The sequence below is a fragment of the Pelophylax lessonae genome, assembly GCF_965119305.1.
Source record: "Pelophylax lessonae genome assembly, chromosome: 4".
In the NCBI taxonomy this organism is placed as follows: Eukaryota; Metazoa; Chordata; class Amphibia; order Anura; family Ranidae; genus Pelophylax; species Pelophylax lessonae.
The window spans coordinates 477,573,609-477,597,380 of record NC_138771.1 but is presented as its reverse complement, the minus strand read 5'-3'; the positions used below and the strand labels follow the sequence as shown (position 1 = coordinate 477,597,380).

Below are 23,772 nucleotides of genomic sequence, written 5' to 3'. Positions count from 1 at the left end.
CCTCCTTCTGGAATTTGTTATGGAACTGACAGGGAACTTTACTTGCTATAGGTTACGGTATATTTTTACCCAAAGGGTATTTCCACTTTCGTGGGAAAAAAACGTAAAAAAAATTTTTAAAAAATTATATAGCGTATCGAATTGCGACTCAAGTCATATTGTAATTGAATGTTTATTAAACATGACCTTTCCTTTTCAATCTGCAGCACTGTCATTTTCTGTAAAATGCAATGCAATATGGCCAACTGAAGGCGTTGTGTACACAGATGGTGTACAGAATGCCCCCCAGAAATGTCATTTCCTGCTTAAGTGATTGGCTTACTAATTTTCCCTGAAGTTTACACTAAGATACAAGTAAGATTTTTGGCATCCTCTGCAACAAAAAAGGCATTTTTGTTGAGATGCTGTCAAATGGACTTCTAAAGGTATGATTAAAGTATTTCTTCATTAAAGAGGATAAATAAATAAAAAGCAAAACTGACACTCAAACTCAATATGTAAATGAGTACTGTGTCCCTAAATGGATGGAAATATATAAGAGACCCAGCAAAATAGCCTGACACGTAACAATTAACGAAAAATAACTTTAATTATCACCTATAACCTAGAACACACTATCTAGCTAATAAAATCATAATTGTCCAAATACTAAAACCCAACCATAGCAGCTGCAGGGAGATTATGTGAGCACCCCCCCCCCCAAGAAAAAAGGGGGAGCAAAATTGTGCCCCGATAGAAGTCACAATCTGCATGAACTAAATCACAAGGTTAAAGCCTCTCCTCCATATTGATACTCAAGATTAGATAACTATATGTATCTGAATAATATTCAGAATTCATGGAAAGATCCCCTGATGAAATGTGTTCTGGGACCAACATATGGCTGGTTGTCGTTCAGAGGTCATTAAGAGATCCTCTAATGGAATGTAGAGTGAGACCAACCCACATATAAACGGTGTAAATGGGCCACTACATGTGGCTAAATATCATTCCACGTCCGTGAAGGTGTCCTTTTATGGAATATGTTGTGAGACCAACCCATTTATAAGCAACGTGGAACCAGAGTGAATTATGACACATATCAAACATGTGCAATTCATTTTGGTCTGAATACAAATTCGGACAAATTTTTGGGTATTCCATAGTAACGAATAATAATGGATTTCGTTAAAATCTGTTAAAATTTGTTTCGGTGCCACAAGGTGACCCCACCCCTTACCTAAATGAGAAATGTCAAACAGGGGGAGACTGCAGTAGGCAGAGGGCTTTTGTGCTGGCGAAAGTATCTTTTTTCTTTGGGTGCGGCGGGAGGCGTGGATGACAATGGATTGACATCTGGGGACATTGTTTTTTTTTTGTTTTTGATAGAGGATTTTTCAAAAACTGTCTCTGTGTTATTACTTTTTGACACTTGAATGGGTAGGGGTACTATGTACCCCATACTCATTCATATGGGGGGGCGGCATCTGGGGGCCCCCTTGTTAAAGGGGGCTTCCAGATACCGATAAGCCCCCTGCCCACAGACCCCCACAACCATCGGCCATGGTGTCAGGCTATTTTGCTGGGTCTCTTATACACACACATCCATTTAGGGACACATTAGACATTTACATATTGAGGTTGAGCGTCAGTCTGGTTTTTATGTGTTTTTCTTCTTTCATAGATCTACAACAGTTCCCTAATAACATACACATATATTGTGCCTTTTTTTTTCTTCTCTGTCTTGAGGACACATTTTATTTTTTTCTTCTTGATCAACTTTCCTGCAGGTGCAGCAGCTGATTGATAGACTTGCTCAGCCATGGACACATACAAACAAACAGCTGTTTCTTCAGAATTACAAAAGATAAGAATCGGCAAGTCTGAAATCCCTGCAATGTACACAGATCAACCAGAGGGGAATGTTTTTTTCCCAACAAAAGTGGAGTTACCCTTTAAAGCTTTGATTCTTGTGCTTATGAAATATTTGTTCTTTAGCATCATAGGTCTGCACACTGCTAAATGATTGTACCATTGACGGCTTACAAATTGAGGGCTTCTGAATGTTCTAATGGTTCTTTGCAACATGCTGGGAAAAAGTGAGCAAAGCACCTTTTACTGACCATCATTCTTTGTGACAGTCTTTGTGCAGTGTTGATAGACACTAAAAATGCTCTAACACCACACTGGGAACAGGTTCTCTTGATAACTGCTACATGGCTGGAAGACCAAATTTCAAAAAGGCTAAAATGATCGTTACTATTTGCTCCCAATGTTGAACTTAGAGCTTTTGAATCTGCTAATGAATATGCTTTGGTTGTGCAATGGAGCAGCTGGAGACAAAGGCACTTTCTGAAAAGCCACAACAGAAACCTACACTTCCTCTCTACAGTTCTTTAAAAAAAAAAAAAAAGGAACTAAACTTAGAAATTAAATTTTTTTTCCAGCAGGCAGTTCTTTATTGCAGAAGAAACGTGATGTCTCGTCTGTAATAAGACCCACTTACTTGCCTGTCTGCAGTCTTCTATTGAATGTACAGCTCAGTGTGCAGACCCTGCGGCTGTGTCACAATGACTGACTCCTGTGCACATGCATGGAATCACATCATCCCCCTGCTGACAAATTAAAAGGCCGAAAACCCGGCACCCGGATGTAGCCAGGGAAAAGATGACAGCAGCCAGTGCTGGAAGGTAGAGGCGAGTATCTTGCAGAGTTAGTCTTTAAGGCATATACAGAAGTAGTACCAAAGTCAAGCCATAATTTCACTGCAAAGTACAGAAATGGCCACCTACAGTGCATGTGGGTCACCTGCCACTGGACACTGTATTATAGCTAGAAAGGTGCCCAAATGGCGTAGCATTTCTTACGAACGTTAAAAGGGAACCCCACACAAGCAAGCAAAGTGGAGAGGGGGTAATGGTGTTTAACTAAAGGTGCCCACAGACATTAGGTTATACCAATCTGGCCAAAAATGCCCAGAATAAGCAATGATCTATGTATATGGGCTCATACTGCAAAAATAATGTATGAGAACCTTTTCCGATCAGGGTATCACTGAGGAACTCTGCTGCCAGGGCTAATCAGAATGTGGAGCTGCCCTGCTAATCATCCATGGTATTGCTCAAAGTCTATGTAAACACCCTCGTTCTCTATTGGGAAGCCAGTCTGAGAAATGACTGCGGCTGGAGCACAAGCAGGTAGACAAGAAGTCGATGCAAAAGGCTGTAGAGGATAGTAGGGCTGAGATATAAACAGTATCTTCTAAAAGAAAGAAAATGGCAGTTGGTTCTGATACACCGTGCCATAAGAAATCAAATGTCATTTAGGCAGGGTTTACATCTGCTTTAAAGCATCATGCACACGGATGTATAAAAAAAATGCTCCAAATATGCTGCCAGAAATTTTTTTTTTAATGATGCGTTATTATGCACGTATATGCGCATATTGCATTTAGATGCGTAGGAGTGTAAACTGATTCTATTGGTTAGAACAGTGGTCTCAAAAATGTGGCCCTTTGCTTGCCTATATATGGCCCTTGGGGCACTGTTACTCTCACTGATAAGAGATACTAATCCTCCCACTGACACCAAATACGGGTCACTATTCTTCGTACTGACACCAATGATGGGGTACTGTTCTTCTTACTGACACCAATGAAGGGGCACTATTCCTTCCACTGACATATGATGGAGGACTATTCCTTCCACTGACATATGATGGAGTACTATTTCTTCCACTGACACCAACGATTGGGTACTTTTCATTCAACTGACACCAACGATTGGGTACTATCCCTTCCACTGACACCAATGATGGTGTACTATTCCTTCCACTGACAGCAACGATGGGGTACTATTGTTACCATTGACACCAACGTTGGGGCACTATTCTCCCTACTGACACCTATGATGGGGTACTATTCCTCCCACTGACACGAACATCTGGCCCTCCTAAAGTCTGAAGGACAGTGTAATAATATATTCTAACAACTAGAATAAATTTACACACATAAGCACATGTTTAGGCACGTACAGGGGTAAATGACGGTGGAAGACTTGTCTCTGAAGGCGGGGTTGTGGCTTTTTTTTTTTTTTACGCCCCTGAACGCTGCTCCTGAATACGCCTGTAAAGCACACAATGTGCATATGCACATTAGATAACCTAGAACTGCTTTCAGAGGCATTAAAAAAAAAAAGAAGATTCCCTTAGCAGCGGCATTTTTTCTGCCCGTGTGCATTAGGCCCCTGTGGTTACACAAGCAGAAAGCAAATGACAACATAAACTATCAACATAAATCTCTTGTTTTAAAATCAGTGCAATCCAGCCCTTCCCGGTCCCCTGTTTTTTCCCCCAGTTCATTGTAGTGAAATTAGGCCCACTCTCTGCCCTATCCCACAATGCAATGGGGTGGATGTGTGCACCCACACCATCATAGAGGGGAATCTGCCTAGGCTCACTGGCTGTGTTCGGCCTCATGCAGGTTTGCCTGAAGCCGTCCTCATGGCATGTTAAATGCTACTATATCACTTTGCTTTTTCTGTGTGGTGCAAATGTACAAAAGCAGCGAGAGTGCCTTTGTGTCCCTGCTCGTTGAACAAAACACAACTCCATTTTCACCATGGAAAAAAAAAAAAAAAAAAAAAAAAGGGTTAACCCCTTCCTGCTCAGGCACTACAGCCAAGCATCACCAAGAAGAAGAAAGCAATGGTTTTACTGCATTTCTTTTAACATCCTCTTCTGTTTTTTATTGACCAAGCCATAGTGTTCTGTACTTCACTTTTTTAAAGAAAAAAAAAAAATGTAGTCTTCTAAAAAAAGAATAAATAAATAAGTGTAGTCAGTCAAACTGTATGATGTACTCTGGGTAGATTTGATTGCTGTCAAAAATGACATAAAGGAGCGGAGAAAAAGGATTGTCCACGCAGCTGTCATATAAATTGACGAGACTCCCATCCTTTGAGGGTGGTCGGATGTATGTCTTGTTTCCTGTGGTGTAATCTCCAACTATGACCCTGGCCAGGAACATGGATTTGTTTGTAAACGAGCTGCAAAAGAAAGGGTTCACGCCGTGCAGTCCCAATGTCATACTGTGCTTGCTGCTGTTTTTACAGTATTGGCTTGATAACGAGGCTTGCTTTGCAAAGTATGTACCTGCAGAACAAGAAAGCAAAACAAGATAAACCATTTCAATCACATTCAGCATCAAATTGCACCAATAAAGGAGATATAAGCCCAATCGCATGTGAGCTTTAGCATGTTAAAGTGAAACTTTACCCCCCCCCCGATTTATTTATTTTAAGCCTTACCTACCTGGTGCTGAGTTTGGCTAACTTTTAATATTAACCCACCCATTGGATCCAGCGCTTCTCTTCTGGCAGCACTCAGGCTCGTGCTGCCATGTTTCCCTGTGACATCATTGCTAGGCTGCGGCCTGACCTGGGGTATACCTCCTGATGACACGCTGACATGCCCGCTCCCTCCTTTTTTCCTCAATGAAAGGCTATGTCTGGTTGCAACATCTTGGCACATGTAGGTGACCTTTTTCTATGTGTTCTCTGGCCCCAGAGCCATGTCACATACAGTATTCTCACAAAAGTGAGTACACCCCTCACATTTATGTAACTATTTTATTATATTTTTTCATGTGACAACACTAAAGAAATTACACTTTGCTACAATGTAAAGTAGTGAATGTACAGCTTGTATAACAGTGTAATTCTGCTGTCCCCTCAAAATAACTCAACACACAGCCATTAAGGTCTAAACCACTGGCAACAAAAGTTAGTAGACCTCTAAGTGAACATACCCAAATTGGGCCCAATTAGCCATTTTCCCTCCCTGGTGACATGTGACTCGTTAGTGTTAGATGGTCTCAGGTGTGAAAGGGGAGCAGGTGTGTTAAATTTGGTGTTATCGCTCTCACTCTAACACTGGTCACTGTTAGTTCAACATGGCACCTCATGGCAAAGAACTCTCTGAGGATCTGAAAAAAAGAATTGTTGCTCTACATAAAGATGACCTAGGCTATAAGAAGATTACCAAGACCCTGAAACTGAGCTGCGGCACGATGTTCAAGACCATACAGCGGTTTAACAGGACAGGCTCCACTCAGAACAGGCCTAGCCATGGTCGACCAAAGAAGTTAAGTGCACATGCTCAGCGTCCTATCCAGAGCTTGTCTTTGGGAAATAGACGTACGAGTGTTGCCAGCATTGCTAAAGAGGTTGAAGGGGTGGGGGGGGGGGGGGGTCAGCCTGTCAGTTCTCAGACCATATGCTGCACACTGCATCAAATTAGTCTGCATGGCTGTCATCCCAGAAGGAAACCTCTTCTAAAAGGTGATGCACAAACAGTTTGCTGAAGACAAGCAGACTAAGGAACCATGCCCTGTGGTCTGATTAGACCCAGATAAACTTATTTGGTTTAGATGGTGTCAAGCACGTGTGGCGGCAACCGGGACAGGAGTACAAAAACAAGTGTGTCTTGCTTACAGTCAAGCATGGTGATGGGAGTGTCATCGTCTGCATGAGTGCTGCCGGCACTGGGGAGCTACAGTTCATTGAGGGAATCATGAATGCCAACATGTACTGTGACATACTGAAGGAGAGTATGATCCCCTCCCTACGGAGACTGAGCCACAGGGCAGTATTCCAACATGATAATGACCCCAAACACACCTCCAAGATGACCACTGCCTTTTTAAAGAAGCGGAGGGTAAAGGTGATGGACTGGCCAAGCATGTCTCCAGACCTAAACCCTATTCAGCATCTGTGGGGCATCCTCAAAACGGAAGGTGGAGGAGCGCAAGGTCTCTAACATCCACCAGCTCAGTGATGTCGTCATGGAGGAGTGGAAGAGGACTCCAGTGGCAACCTGTGAAGCCCTGGTGAACTCCATGCCCAAGAGGGTTAAGGTAGTGCTGGAAAATGATGGTGGCCACACAAAATATTGACACTTTGGGCCCAATTTGGACATTTCCACTTAGGGGTGTACTCACTTTTTTTGCCAGCAGTTTAGACATTAATAGCTGTGTGTTGCGTTATTTTGAGGGGACAGCAAATTTACACTGTTATACAAGATGTACACTCACTACTTTACATTGTAGAAAACTAATTTCTTCAGTGTTGTCACATGAAAAGATAAAATAAAATATTTACAAAAATGTGTGGGGTGTACTCACTTTTGTGAGATACTGTACCTCCTTAACCCACTTGTTTAAGAAAAGCGAATTCTGTATATATTGTTGCCTTGTTACCCTAGTACTGTTATTTTGTTCTCCTCTAAGCACCTGATGTGATGTAACACTGTCATTCAAAACCAAATGTTATGTACACTTACATTTAATTGTGATGAAGGCTATTGATATGACCTCTGTACATGCTGATGTGCCAGTGATGAGTCTTGGTAAATTACAAGTAACAAATTGTTTTTTTTTTAAATTGTATTTCAATAAAGGATTCACTCTTTTTTTACATAAACGTTATGAGTGTAGGGCTCCCAGGGGATTTTTCAGTCTCCTTGGCATACCACTGAAATGTATTGGGAAGAGTGTAATATCGTACAGGTCTCTGAAGCTGACCATGTGACTTTAAAAAAAGGGACTCCATCTGCGAAAGAAGCATTTGGTAGATGCGAAATGTTGCAGAATTGTGTCCAACTGTTGTGTGCACATTAAGGTTTTAAGCTTATTCTAATAATAGTTGGAACCTGATGGAGTAAGCCAGGTCTTAAATAATAGTTTGCAGGCAGTTAGCAAGCTGAGATGTGTCCATTTCAGGAACTTTCTTTTGGAAGAGGGTTGATAGGCACAAAAAACATCTTTGTCATAGCTAATGAGAAGAAGATCCTTCCAGAGAGTTTGATTGGTTACTCCAAAAATGTAGATCATTATTAAACTCAAAATTTCTGAATCTGGGGGAACTCCCAGAAGCGATGTAACAACGAGGGTTCAATTCACCACACTTTGGGCATGACATCGCTTGAGGGTTTGTTTTTATCATGGACAAAGGGTAATAATGGTTTATGTATGAGATTTAACTGACTTTCCCACCATCCCTTTTTAATGACAAGATTAAAAATCTTGTTGTGTTCCTCTAGAATTTTTATCCACCTTTTGTGGACCAGTGTCCCAGGCAATCAGATTTTCATTAAAACCTCCCACAACAACCTGCATAACATTTGGAGCCTACATGAACCAAGTAGAGAGATGCGTAACGAAACTTTGACCTAAGAAGTTTGGGAGCATATATACTAGTTATGGTTGGTTCATTCTGAGCACGAACTACGCACTTCCTGATCAGCATTTACAGAATTTAGTGTATATGGCAGTTTTTTTTTTTTTTTTAAAACAGGACAGTTATTCTTGCCTTGCATCCCACAGCCAGAGATTCAAATCCTTTTACAACCCATAGCTTTTGTAAACGAGGAAGATCTTTTGGGGAGAAGTGGGTTTCTTGCAAGAAAGAAACGTCTATCTTTAGGCGCTTTAAATGACTGAAGATTTGCATCCTCTTAGAGGGAAAATACAGCCCTTTAACATTCAACATTACTATTCTCATTCTATGACACACATGATGTACATTAATCTATGCAAGAAAAGCAACATAGATATAAAAGGGAGCGAAAGGACTATACAATCTAGGACCCCTGAATCCCACTCCTGAACCCATCCACTAAGAGATGCAAGCTCCAAACTAGAACAGAACCAATAATGCAATAAAAGAATAAAGCATAACACAACAAAAACAATTGTTAGAGTAAAATAAGTGGCTTTACTTTTTTCTGTATTCAGATGGATCATCTAAAGAGCCTACACACTAAGCCCTTGCAGTTCGTTTAGGCTATACCCCCATGCAAGAGCACAAATGATCTCCCCAGATACAGTATATAAGCTCGAGGGAGGAGGCATATCTGTATATCACACACTGTAGGTGTCAGGCACATTAAGGAAACAGTGTTATTAGCAACATAGTAGACATAATATTAAGAGTTACGACAAACAGAAAGCAATGGATGATTTGGCAGAATACTTCTAGCCTCTGATGTATGATGCCCAGATGGGAGAAACCTCTTGATTTCAGCAGATTTGGAGTGGCCCGTTTGAGTATTTGGGGGGTTTGGAAGGTTCTTTACGAGGACTCTGTTCTTTTGGAGAGAGGGTGGGGCATTCAGAGGATGAGTCGCTAGTAACAAGGGTTGAGCTTAATGATTGTAGAAATTGTTCCGCCTCCAAGGGTGACCTAAAAATCTACATTGCTCGTCTGGGGCTTGATAATATAAAAATAGCAGGATAGACCAAGGTAAACTAAAGCTGCTGCTGATATAAAACAGAACATGGTTGAGCAAATGCTTTGTGTTGCTGGGTGACAACACACCCAAAGTGTCAATATTTTGTGTGGTCACCTTTATTTTCCAGCACTGCCTTAACCCTCTTGGGCATGGAGTTCATCAGAGCTTCACAGGTTACCACTGGAGTCCTCTTCCACTCCTCCATGAAGACATCACGGAGCTGGTGGATGTTAGAGACTGTGACAGTATTCACCGTCACTGGAAATGAAAAACAGATACTTAATGGTTTGAATTGCTTCAGATGGGACAGTAATATTTGTCAGCAATATCTTCATATAGAAATATGAAGATTTATTCCCACTTTACATTGGGAGACTTAGACTGTTATAGACCATCGCCATGAAGTCTGACTCCTAGATAATGTGTATTCCCTGTGCTTCTCTGTGAGAAAGACACACAGACTGTCATTGACAGGCTTCCCTATTGTTTGTGTATTGAAATGGAATGTGGATTTTGTCTGTCCCATTGTTAAATGTTAATGACCTCACATTGTTCTGTCCAGATGGCTAGATAATTAGTTTAGGGTTCTTGTGTTCCTGTATACACTTTCATCTGCAGTTGATACTGTAATCAGTCAGAGGGGAGGGATTGCGTACAATGTATGGGAGTGTAAAACTCTGTTTTCATTGGATTGTGAATGTCCTGTCCCCAACAAGGTCCACCTGGGCGGAAATCTTGTGGGGGAAAACTGTATAAAAGAGCAGCTGTACCATTAAAGTTAGAGGTATACTCCACCCTCAATCTAGAGTTCTGTCTCTTATTGGGGGAATATGCTACAAGGGATTGCTATGCTCTTCATGCTCCCTAGGATAATAACTAAGCTCTTGTAAGAGCTTGTGTAAGAGCTTGTTCCTGTTCCTGCTGCACTCTCTGGAGAAAGAGAGGTTCACCCACTGGAACCTGGAGCCTTGTCGTAGGTCCAGGGTGGGTAGGAGACGGGGAGACCCCAACCAAGCTGCGGCGGTTTGTGGGGTCTGACGTGGTTATGGTGTCTGGTGGAGTGCATGGAGCCCTCGGGAAGCACTAGGAGCATCCGTCAATGGAGGTACCAGGTCGGGGTGCCGGTTGATCTCTTACAGAGACCTTGAGCTCCTCCACCTTCCCGTTTGAGGATGCCCCACAGATGCTCAATAGGGTTTAGGTCTGGAGACATGCTTGTCCAGTCCATCACCTTTACCCTCAGCTTCTTTAGCAAGGCAATGGTCATTTTGGAGGTGTGTTTGTGGTCATTATGTTGGAATACCCTGGGGCCCAGTCTCCGAAGGGAGGGGATCATGCTCTGCTTCAGTATGTCACAGAACATGTTGGGATTCATGGTTCCCTCAATGAACTGTAGCCCCCCCCCCAGTGCCGAAAGCACTCATGCAGCCCCAGACCATGACACTCCCACCACCATGCTGGAATGCAGGCATGACACACTTGTCTCTGTACTCCTCACACGGTTGCCACCACACACGCTTGACACCATCTGAACAAAATACGTTTATCTTGGTCTCATCAGACCACAGGACATGGTTCCAGTAATCCACGTGTCCTTAGACTGCTTGTCTTCAGCAAACTGTTTGCGAGCTTTCTTATGCATCATCTTTAAGAGAGGCTTCCTTCTGGGACGACAGCCATGCAGACCAATTTGATTCAGTGTGCGACATATGGTCTGAGCACTGACAGGCTGACCCCCCATGCCTTCAACCTCTGCAGCAATGCTGGCAGCACTCATACATATATTTCCCAAAGACAACCTCTGGATATGACGCTGAGCACATGCACGCAACTTCTTTGGTCAACCATGGCGAGGCCTGTTCTGAGTGGAACCTGTCCTGTTAAACTGCTGTATGATCTAGGCCACCATGCTGCAGCTCAGTTTCAGGGTCTTCGTAATCTTCTCATTGCCTAGGCCATCTTTATGTAGAGCAACAATTATTTTTTTCAGATCCTCAGAGAGTTCTTTGCCATGAGGTGCCATGTTGAACTTCTAGTGACCAGTATGAGAGAGTAAGAGCGATAACACCAAATTTAACACACCTGCTCCCCATTTACACCTGAGGTCTTGTAACACTAACGAGTCACATGACACAGGGGAGGGAATATGGCTTATGGGGTCAATTTGGACATTTTCTCTTAGGGGTGCACTCACTTTTGTTGTCAGTGGTTTAGACATTATTGGCTGTGTGTTGAGTTATTTTGAGGGGACAGCAAATTTACACTTTAGCAAAGTGTCATTTCTTCAGTGTTGTCAAATGAAAAGATATAATAAAATACTTACAAAAATGTGAGGGATGTACTCAATTTTGTGAGATACTGTATGTTTGTCATATTACCACTCCCACATTTGTGATGCAACACAGAGAGGGTGATAAGGCATGCACAGGACACGGTTTGCGTGATCGATCACTCAGTAAACTACAAACTCCAGCCACAACATATGACACCATAATTACAAGGTAAGGCAAGCAAACATTACAGAAAATAAAAACGACATTACTACCCAGTTCAAATAATCAAACTGTACATCAATATAAAACAAACCTGTTCTTTGCCCAAACAACTTAAAAAAAAAAAAACAGAGGGAGCAGTATGGAAGGGCAGAGAGGTGGCAGCATCTAAGAGGACAAAACTGGACTTAACTGCATAACTTTCAAGAAGCCACTTAAAAAAAAGCTAAGGCTGGAAAAGCAGAAGGCTGGCACACATGAACAGGTCTTACCTTTTCCATAAACGGTGCCATGTATACCATTCAATCGCCAGTCAAAATTATGAATGCATATTGCACTGACAAACTCGTTGCTTGTACCATGAAAGAGCATCTCCTCCGCAATTACAGACACTCCTTTCTTCTTTTTCATTTGAGCTTTCTTCCTACAGAGAACACCACAGTCACTGATACGGTTTATTAACCCTTTCACTGGTAGAGCTTTTTTTGTTTCAATTTTTTTTGCACACATTATAATGCACATTTCTGTTAGTTCAGTAATTTCCTATTTCACGCAATAATTGAGCTACTGTTTCATATTTTCAGTAAAAAGTACATTCAAAATAATTTTGTTGTACACAAACACAATACCCATGTTTTCTGTAACTCGTAAAAGGTTGTGTTGAGTTGTGAAAAGCCCCTATATGATAGCATAATGTAGGTGACAGGTTCTCTTTACGGAGACATCAGGGACCCTTAGGGGTAGATTTACTAAAACTGGTGCACTCAGAATCTGGTGCAGCTGTGCATATTAGTCGATCAGCTAATAACTTCAGCTTGTTCAATTTAGCTTTGACAGTAAAACCTGGAAATAAAAACACAATATTGCTGCGCTAAAGATAAAAAATATATGACTAACAATCGATAATAACATAAAAAAAGGGAAGCAGCCACACTAATCTGGAACATAACAGATCAAAACAGAAATAAAACAATAGCTGTGGCGCTAAACCCTACAAAATAGTCCCAAATAAATGAGTGAGAAGCAGTCCTTAGGAATGTATCTCCACACTGAAGACAGATGAAGTAATCTCAGAGTCGAAGAACCACCACCAGAAAGCACTCCAATATCACCACTGCTTACCAACTGAAGTTGACCCCCATGACAGAGATCACATAAGCCCAGAAAACAGGTGATGGAACAGGAAGCTCCCACTCTCTGATCCTGGACTGGCAAACTTTCTCCATGAAGAAGTTATGGTTTGTTTCACCTGGAAGCTGATTGGTTTCTATGCAGAGTTGCACACTCCAGTTTTAGTAAATAACCCCCTAATGTCACTCCTCCACTCTGCTGAAGCCAGTTGAGAACATATTCTCACAGATCAGCTTCTTCCCTGGCCAGAGAAGTCAGAGATTGACAGCTCTGAACCTGATAGTACTCATAGCGAAGCACTTTTGGGTTCATTTTTCACTGGGGAAATTAGAAAATGGATTCATTCTAACACCTACCATGGAGATCCCAGGCACCCAGGAGGGGCAGGTAAGCCCAGGGCACATACAGTGCCTTGAAAAAGTATTCATACCCCTTTTAATTTTCCACAATTTGTTATGTTACAAACAAAAATGTATACGTATTTTATTGGGATTTTATGTGATAGACCAATACAAAGTGGCACATAATTGTGAAGTGGAAGAAAAATGATAAATAGTTTTCAAATTGCTATACAAATAAATATCTAAAAATCGTGGCATGTGTTAGAGATTTAGAGTTCAATATTATTTTAAATTATCTCTAAAATACATATGAATGTTATAATGTAATATGTTAGTTTTGAAGGTTACTTCAATGTGTCTTTGTGAAGGACAGAGAAGCAATTTTGCTATGTATGTATATTTATTTTTGGACCTTATGTCAGTATGTTGGATGGAGTTATGTGTCTTACTATAGACTCAAACCATATATGCTAGAGTGGGTGTTACTTTTAAATTTAGAATTACTACCTTCTAGGGACACACTTTTTGCTGACATTTTCTTTACATATAGTATAAAAGACAACTATATCTACAGATCAAGCAGAGATGAGAAAAGAACATCCTACACATTGAAGACACGTAACACACCTCTCTCTCTCCTTTTGACGTGTGAAACATTTGTTTTGTTTTGTTTCGTATGTATTGCTTTACTTCAGGAAAATAAACAACTTTCTTGAAGTATCAAGACAGCTGAGAAGTCTATTTTGGACATTTTGGTTAAGAATGCGGACCTGGATGAAGTATATTATTCTTTGACTCCAGTTAACGATCCTGCTACCAGGGGTGAGTTGTTTTGTCTGTGTTTCTCACCCCTTGACAGCTTGCGGTTCAGCAAGGAGAAGAAAAAACAAAAAATAAAAAGACCCAACTTGTATGAGGTTGATTGACATTTACCATCTGGACAGTGTTCATTTTTTGGATCCAGGAGGATTTCCGGTTAAGTAAAAGCGTGACGTTACATACGTGAGTATTTCTGGTCAAAGTCCCTGCCAGAGGAAGCTGGTAGCCAGGACACGCAAGATGTTCTCACAGGATAAAATGGACTAAGACTTCACGTTATTTTTAAAAGCCCACTATTGCAGGTAACCAGGCAGATGTTCCCCTTTGGATGAGGCAAGTTTAGAAATCAGATTCTGAATATTGAAGAGGGAAGTCTAAGGACCAAAGAAAGAACAAAAGGCAAAAGAAAAAAGACACTACTCTCTTGTTTTTCTTTAAGTGCGCACAGGACTGTCATTCTTGACATGGGTGAGTGAGTTTGTTCATATAAGCAAAAAAAAATGGAATGGTTAACATCTCAAGCTCAGAAGTATAAACATGTCCCTGTACTATCAGGAATTGTTACATTCCATATATGGAATACAGGCATGCAGTGGTTTATGGAACAAAGTCAGAGTGTAGATAAGTTCTTTAATGAACAAACAACTAAGTTTAATGCTGCATGTAAATGATTGTTATATTTTTATGAATATTTGAGCCCTGAAAGTAAAAGGAAAATGTGTGTTATTACACGTGGTTCTTCCAAATACAAACAAGGGGCAGAACAAAGCTTACAGGAGAATCCATTAATTGTGATTGTGAAAAGAACCGTATGCAAATTAGATAAATGGAAAAGAACTTAATGTTTAGTGTTTAACAACAATCCTACAGATAAGTTTGCAGGAAACAATAAGTTAATGATTGAGCAATTTTTACAAAAGATTACAAACTTTTGTTTGGTTATTAAATTAAAGGTAGTAGATTGTTCTAATTTACTTGAGGCTACCCAGCAAATATTGAAACGTAAATGTTTCGCGCATCCTGAAGTTTCTAAATGTTAACTGTTAAAACGTTTTTGCAATTAGCATTTCTGGTAAGAGTAAGAACTCTGGTTGTGAGAGGAGTCCAATCGCAGTTTATGGGTGGGTTTCACGGGAAAATCAGTCTCCAAACCATTTCTTTGCTTTTGCCATAATCAGGAAAGTCATATTAAAAAAGCATTGTACATGTTTGTTTGCAGATATACAATCAAAATCTGTCAAAAACTAAACTCGATAAACGAGATGGTTACCAACAGTATAGAGGGATACAAAGTGTGACAGCTACGACTGACAGTAACAGATTATTTTCTGCACTCTCTGAAAAGAATGTGACGTTTAAGGCATGCACTATCAGTCTTTACAGAGCAGCAAAGATCCAGTTACACAAACTAGCTAGCTATCCCATGACAGTTTTCATTTCTTCTGTGGCTCAGAGAACAACAGATTTTTGGGTCAATCCTTTCAAATACAGTATCTCACAAAAGTGGGTAGACCCCTCTTATTTTAGTAAATATTTTGATATCTTTTCATGTGACAACACTGAAGAAATTACACTTTGCTACAATGTAAAGTAGTGAGTGTACAGCTTGTATAACAGTGTAAATTGTCTGTCCCCCCAAAATAACTCAACACACAGCCATTAATGTCTAAACCACTGGCAACAAAAGTAACATAAGTGACAATGTCCAAATTGGACCCAATTATCCATTTTCCCTCCCCGATGTCATGGCTATAAGAAGATTGACAAGAACCTGAAACTGAGCTGCAGCACGGTGGCCAAGACCATACAGCGGTTTAACAGGACAGGTTCCACTGAGAACAGGACTCACCATGGTCGACCAAAGAAGTTGAGTACACATGCTCAGCGTCATATCCAGAGGTTGCCTCCGGAAAATAGACGTATAAGTGCTGCCAGCATTGCTGCAGAGGTTAAAGGGGCGGGAGGTCAGCCTCTCAGTTCTCAGACCATATGCCGCACACTGCATCAAATTAGTCTGCATGGCTGTCATCCCAGAAGGAAGCCTCTTCTAAAGATGATGCACAAGAAAGCCTTCAAGCAGATTGAGGACGAAAAGCAGACTAAGGATATAAATTACTGGAACCATGTCCTGTGGTCTGATGAGACTAAGATAAACTTATTTGGTTCAGATGGTGTCAAGCGCATGTGGCGGCAACCAGGTGAGGAGTACAAAGACAAGAGTGTCTTGCCTACAGTCAAGCATGGTGGTGGAAGTGTCATCGTCTGGGGCTGCATGAGTGCTGCTGGCACTGAAGCAGAGAATGATCCCCTCCCTTCGTAGACTGGGCCGCAGTCATGATATTGACCCCAAACAAACCTCCAATTTGACCACTGCCTTGCTAAAGAAGGTCAGGGTATAGGTGATGGATTGGCCAAGCATGTTTGCAGACCTAAGCCTTATGGAGTATCTGTGGGGCATCCTCAAATGGAAGGTGGAGGAACGCAAGGTCTCTAACATCCACCAGATGTCATCATGGAGGAGTGGAAGAGGACTCCAGGGGCAAACTGTGAAGCTCTGGTGAACTTCATGCTCAAGAGGGTTAAGGCAGTGCTGTAAAATAATGGTGGCCACATGAAATATTGACCCTTTGGACTCAATTTGGACATTTGTACTTAGGAGTGTACTCACTTTTGTTGCCAGTAGTTTAGACATTAATGGCTGTTTTTTTAGTTATTTGAAAGGGACAGCAAATTTACACTGTTATACAAGCTGTACACTCACTACTCTACATTGTGGCAAAGTGTCATTTCTTCAGTGTTGTTACATGAAAAGATATAATAAAATATTTACAAAAATTTGAGGGGTATACTCACTTTTGTGAGATACTGTACATGGAACGAAATGAAAAGAAAAAAAATGGGATTTTTGACTTACCGTGAAATCCATTTCTCTGATGTTCATTGACGAACACAGCTCCTGATAGTCTTAGCCATTGGGTTATACTGCCCCCTACAGGAGTAGGACCCTAGGCAGAAAAACATTCTGGCTACGCCTATGGGCAGTGCCAGAGGGTATACTCCCTCTCTCTCTCTGCTATAGGTACTCAATTTTTTTACAAGCAGTGTCAGAAGAATTACAACTCCACAGAGGTGTGGGTGCTGTGTCCTTCAATGAACATCAGAGAAATGGGTTTTACAGTAAGTCAGAAATCCAATTTACTCTTTCGTTCATTGACGGACACAGCTCCTGATCTGAGTGCGCCTTGACAGGGAAAGGAGGAACATGACCCTTGATGGAATAGGCTTGAATTATCATCTGTCTGATCCATCTGGAAATGGTCGCAGAGGAAACGGACAATCTTTTCTGAGGCCCATTCATAAGCACAAATAGTGAGTTTGACTTCCTAAAAGACTCCGTAGCTGCCAGGTACACCTTAATCGCCCGGACCACATCCAAGGCATGCAAAGCAATTTCCCTCAGATGTTTTGGCCTGGGGCACAGGGAAGGCCTCACAATGTCTTCATTCAAATGAAAATCAAAGACAACATTTGGAAGGAACGACGGACAGGGATGAAGAACCACCTTATCTCTGTGAACCACCAAGTAAGGTGGACAGGATAACGCCGTCAATTCCAACACACTGCGCGCAGAAGTAATAGTCACTAAGAAGGCCACCTTCTGGGACAGTGTAAGCAGGGCATTCTCCCAAAAATTCTCAAAGGGAGGCTTCTGAAGGACTAAGAGCACCAAATTGAGGACCCAAGGCGGCAACAGAGACCACACTGGAGGGGCTAAGTGCCTAACTCCCTGAAGAAAAGTACGCACCAGGGGGTGTGTGGCCAAGGGCCATTTAACCACTTGCCGACCGCTTACAGTAATGTTACTGCGGCAGGTCGGCTCCCCTGGGTCCACGACATAGACCTATTTAGACACAGCTGGAGTCGGGCCGGAGGAAGAGAGGCGGCGATCGCCGCCTCTCTTCCCCGATTGTTGGGGAAAATGTGAGAAGATCCGCCCGCTCGTGTAAACAAAGCAGGTGGATCTTCTCTGTGACAGACAGGGAGAGATCACAGGATTCAGCATAGCTGAACCTGCGATTTCTGTCTGTCACAGAACCCCCCCCCCCCCCCCACACACACACGTCAGTAAGCATGAGGCATACATTTAGCCCCTTGATCACCAACAGTGTTAACCCCTTCCCTGCCAGTGTCATTATTACAGTAACAGTGCATATTTATAGCAGAGAGAGGAAGTATACCCCCTGGGACTGCCCGTAGACGTAGCCAGACTTTTTTTCTGCCTAGTGTCCTACCCCTAGGAGGCAGTATAACCCAATAGTTAAGAAGATCAGGAGCTGTGTCCATCAATGATAAAAAAAAACTATTTAAAAAGGGTACTATTACCTAATAATGTAACTGTCATAAGAAGATTTTTTGGGTCTAAACTTTCTTCGAGAATTCATTCAGATTTTTGCAGACAAAGCATCTGTCTGGGCAAATCCTAATTAATTATGGAGGCTTACTAAGGATATAGGGCAAATATTTTTTAAAAACAGGAGAGGCCTTCTACACAATCATTTGAAGATCTAAAGAAAGCCCTTAAAAATGTTTGTATTTCTGATTAATGTAGATCTCGCTCAACCATTTTACATTTTAGTGTATGTGGGTGATGAGGTTATTTTAGCAGTACTTTTACAAAAATGTGTTAAGTGTGCATTGTACAATGCTATAAGTTAGAAACATTGTGGGATTTGCAACACTTGTTTTGTTAACATCTCAGGTTACACTAAAACGTGTTATCACAAAGAAAGGCAAGGGGTGTTAATTCACAAAGATTTGACTAGTGACAATTGGATCTTGAAGAGAAAGGCTTGTTAGTTGCAGTGAGAGATAAATATTTCTTGGCTGAATTGATGCAACGTGAGAGACAGAGCCACAGTTGTGTAATTGAACATGAACGTCACTCCTTCACCTTTTAGTGGACATTTGTCAGGAGGAAATTGACTGTGCCTATATAGATGGATCCATATTGGCACAGTGGAGCATATGTGATTTGACGTTTGGATTCCAGATCAGCAACTTTTGTTACAATATAAGCTTTCTAGATATATGTCTGCACAAAGAGCTGAACCGGAGGCTGCTTTGTGTTTGTTTTGCACCCAGAGTGACAGTGCAAATGTGGTTCATTTACTCACATTGTATCGTTCTATATGGTCCATGAGAGGCATGGTTGGTTCTCAAAAATAATCCACTTCAACATGATCAAGTTTCTTTTAGAAATAGAACATATAGGAAATATCAAAATAAATCAGTGGTCCTTTTGCAAAATTAAAGCAGTTGTGAGTGTAGGAGTCAGAACACAAGAATCTGATAAGGCTACTCCTTTGCAAGATTTAATTCAGTCACAGGATTAAGAGGGCAACCCTGAAATTTTATCGAATGCCCCGTACACACGTGCAGATTATCTGAAGACTTTTGTCTGCAGACTTACCAAAACCATATAATATGAGGTCAAACCTAAACACTTTCAATTTGTATGCAATCCGGCAGGCCCTTGCACTACATAGAAAAGGTAAATCTGAAGACAAAAGTCTTCAGATAATCTGCACGTATGTACAGGGCATTAGTTAGAATCAGTGCAGACTGATATTGGAGATAACGTTTATTGTAAAAATATCAAAGGTCAATTGAATCCTTATATGTCAACGATATTGGCTAGAACTCTTTTAAAATTTAATTATTCTCTCTTTGCATATCCAGTACCTGATTTTTTTTTTTTTTTGTGTGAACTAATGGAAGTACATTTTTGAAATACTCATTTTTAGAGCCCTTTGTCATCAAACTTAAAAAGTCTTAGTATATTTGTTTATAGAACAATCCAAAAGGTAAACCTAAACTAAAGATTGGGTGACTTATTTAGATGCTATACTTTTTAGCTTAAGAGCTTTAGTATTTTCTAGTATAGGTTTTTCACTTTTTGAGTTGATGACAGGACAAAGAATGTCTATTCTTCTATCTTTAGAAATTAGCATACTTAGTTATTTACAATCTGTTGTATAGGAAAAAAGTGTGGTTGCAAATACTGCAACAACAGGTACAGGAACTTCAGATGTTTGCTGCACAAAATATGGCTAGACTCTTGCTAGATTTAAATAGAAATTATGTTTTGAATAAGATTATTCCTTCCGAGTATGTCAAGAAATGTATTCCAGGAACTCAAGTTATGGTTAAGAATTACAGATCTGATGGTACCTGGGATGCCAACTGGGAAGGCGCCTTTGTTATTCTTAAGTTTATTGGGACTATAGTTAATTTTTTGTTCAAAGAATGGGTAAACAACGCAGAAAGGTCCATATTGATCAATGAAAATTACTTAAGAAAAACTATTTTTTTGATAAGAATTTGATACTTGTTTTCATTTTCTCTCCTAGATATGTCTTTCGTTTCTAAGTTTAAAGAAAATTCATTTATTTTTTTTCTGGATTTGTGAATTCTAGTTTGACCACGAGACAAACACAACCAAACTTCTATTTGTCACCACTTTTTTGTTTTTGCTTTCCTCATTATTTCCCTTCTCATTGTGTTATGAAGAACTATCATTTTTTGGATGGACTTCAACGTTTTCCTCATATGGACTTGTTTCAAAAGAGCCAGTCTGATCGTTTGATCGTTATGAGAGGGGAAGTTGGGATGCGATTCTCATATATGAATTTTTTTATGAATTGTCTGATATAGGAGAATATGAGTGTTTAGAGTTTGAAAATATTTTAAAAACACATTGTGTTGCTTATTCAAATAGAATGGATAAACCAGTTATGGGAATATTATATTTAAAATCTGCTGTATTAATCTTGATGGTAGTGACAAGATAGAAGGAAACATGAGTGACATTGAAATTTGATACTTTCTCCTACACAACCTTTGTTAGTTTAGTAGATCCTTAGAAGATTGATATCACAGCAACAGCTAATAATAATGATACTAGTTTCGTTTACATTATACTGCAAGTTTTTCCTAATTATTTTACAGGAACACATATTAATATAAACTTGTCAACATAAAATTTACTTTATTTTACTAATTTTGTTAGAACACACACAACTTGGGAAAGTTCGATGGATGGGTTTGTTATAACAAGAATGTACAAAAATTGTACATTTGAAGCATTAATACGAGTTGAATTATAAATGTATCCTAATTAAAAAAGAATATACTTAGGAATTTTACATAACTTATGGATATATACTTCTATTGAAGAAGATGCTAATTATATCTAGATGAAAAAAAATATAGTTAAAGTACATACAGACTTGTGTGGAAGAGAACGATCTGATTTAATGTGTTCAAACAGAGTTACTGTTGAACTAAATAATACGAAATGTTGAAAAAAGGGCATAGAAAAGAGTTGCTTGCTGGTGATAGATAGATAGATAGATAGATAGATAGATAGATAGATAGATAGATAGATAGATAGATAGATAGATAGATAGATAGATAGATAGATAGATAGATAGATAGATAGATAGATAGATAGATAGATAGATAGATAGATAGATAGATAGATATAGATTATATAAAAATAGATATGGCAATTAAATAATGGAGTGTTATGATTACTTATCATACTTCTAATTGTTTGGTGTGAAAGATAATGTATAAAGGCTTATATTGTAGGAATCCTTTAGTTATAGAAATTTCTCACACTTCCTCACATTGAAATAGGAAAATAGTTCTATAATATGGTCAAAGATGTAAGAGTTTTAGAAAAAGTTAAACAAATTTATGAAATTGAAGGAAGAAAATCGTTGAAGATATTACATCATTTGGATGAATATGATGTAATAATGATAATAAATAATATAATGATTTATAGTCCTTTGATGGAATTAAATAGTTACATTTTTCACAGGAAAATCAAAGGGGGTTTTGGAGAAGTATTTATGTACATTATCCGGCATATCCAATTTTATTATTGTTTATTGTATTGTTTGTTATATTTGTTTGTTATGTAAAAAAAATATTAGAGACATTTCTTATTTAAGATGAATGTACTTTTATTAGTGGATTATAGTGCATTGAGAGGGAATTGTTAGAGATTTAGAGTTTAATATTATTTTAAATGATAAAAGTCTCTGAAATACATATGAATGTTATAATGTAATATGCTAGTTTTGAAGGCTACTTCAATATGTCTTTGTGAATAACAGGGAAGCTATTTTGCTATATATGTATATTTATTTTTGAACCTTATGTCAGTATGTTGGGTGGAGTTATGCGTCTTACTATAGACTCAAACCATATATGCATTAGTGGGTGTTACTTTTATACCTTTTATATTTAGAATAACTACCTTCTTGGAACACACTTTTTATACAGTATAACAGACAACTATATATACAGATCAAGTAGAGATGAGAAAATAACATCCTACACTCTGAAGACACGTAACACCTCTCTCCTTTTGACACGTGAAACCTTTCTGTTTAGTTCTGTTTCGTATGTTTTGCTTTTCTTTAAGAAAATAAAAAAATTTTCAGAAGTATAGTGACAGTTGAGAAGTCTGTTTGAACAGCGTGCATTTGTATTGAGCCCCCCTGACTCAATACTTTTTTGTAGAACTACCTTTCACTGCAATTTCAGCTGCAAGTATTTTTTGGTATGTCTCTACCAGCTTTGCACATCTAGGGAGTGACATTTTTGCCCATTCTGCATTGCAAAATAGCTCAAGCTCTGTCAGATTGGATGGAGAGCGTCTGTGAACAGCAATTTTTAAGTCTTGCCACAGATTCTCAATTGGTTTTAGGTCTGCACTATTCTAACACATGAATATACTTTGATCTAAACCATTTCCATTGTAGCTTTGGCTGTATGTTTAGGGTCATTGTCCTGCTGGAAGGTGATCCTCTGCCCCAGTATCAATTCTTTTGCAGACTCTAACAGGTTTTCTTCAAACTGTCTGCAGTTTGCAAAAAGCCATATGGGGGACACAGCAATTGAGGAAGAAGGTGCTCTGGTCAGATGAGGCCAAAATGTAACTTTTTGGCCTAAAAACAAAATGCTATGTGTGGCGGAAAACTAACACTGCACATCACCCTGAACAAATAATCCCCCACCGTGAAACATGGTGGTGGCAGCATTATGTTGCAGGGATGCTTTTCTTCAGCAGGTACAGGAAAGCTGGTCAGAGTTGATGGGAAGATGGATGGAGCCAAATACAGGCAATCTCAGAAGAAATTCGCTTAGAGTCTGCAAGAGATTTGAGACTGGGGCGGAGCTTCACCTTTCAGCATAACAACGATCCTATACATACAGCCAAAACTACAATGAAATGATTTAGATCAAAGCATATTCATGTGTTAGAATGGCGCAATCAAAGTCCAGACCTAAATACAATTGAAAATCTCTGTCAAGACTTGAAAATTGCTGTACAGATGCTCTCAATCCAATCTGACAGAGCTTGAGCTATTTTGCAAAGAAGAATGGGCACTCTCTAGATGTGCAAAGCTCATAGAGACATACCCAAAAAAACTGGCAGCTGTAATTGTGGTTCTACAAAGTATTGACTCAGGGGGGCTCAATACACATGCATGCCACACTTTTCACATATTTGTAAAAAATGTTGAAAACCATTTATCATTTTCCTTCCACTTCACAATTATGTGCCACTTTGTGTTGGTCTATCACATAAAATACATTTACATTTTTGGTTGTAACATGACAAACTGTGGAAAATTTCAAGGGGG

General features: G+C 39.8%; 1 protein-coding gene across 1 annotated transcript in view; it reads right to left on the bottom strand.

The window, feature by feature from the left end:
- Positions 1-4,723: 4,723 nt before the first annotated feature.
- PARP11 (poly(ADP-ribose) polymerase family member 11) overlaps positions 4,724-23,772 on the bottom strand; it is a 69,295-nt gene continuing 50,246 nt past the window's right edge. Inside the window, exons 8-9 of the mRNA XM_082256228.1 lie at positions 12,032-12,183; positions 4,724-5,130 (exon numbers count right to left, since the gene is read on the bottom strand). Of these exons, the coding sequence (XP_082112354.1) occupies positions 4,817-5,130; positions 12,032-12,183 (466 nt within the window). The 3' untranslated portion in view covers positions 4,724-4,816. The remainder of the gene's footprint in view (positions 5,131-12,031; positions 12,184-23,772) is intronic.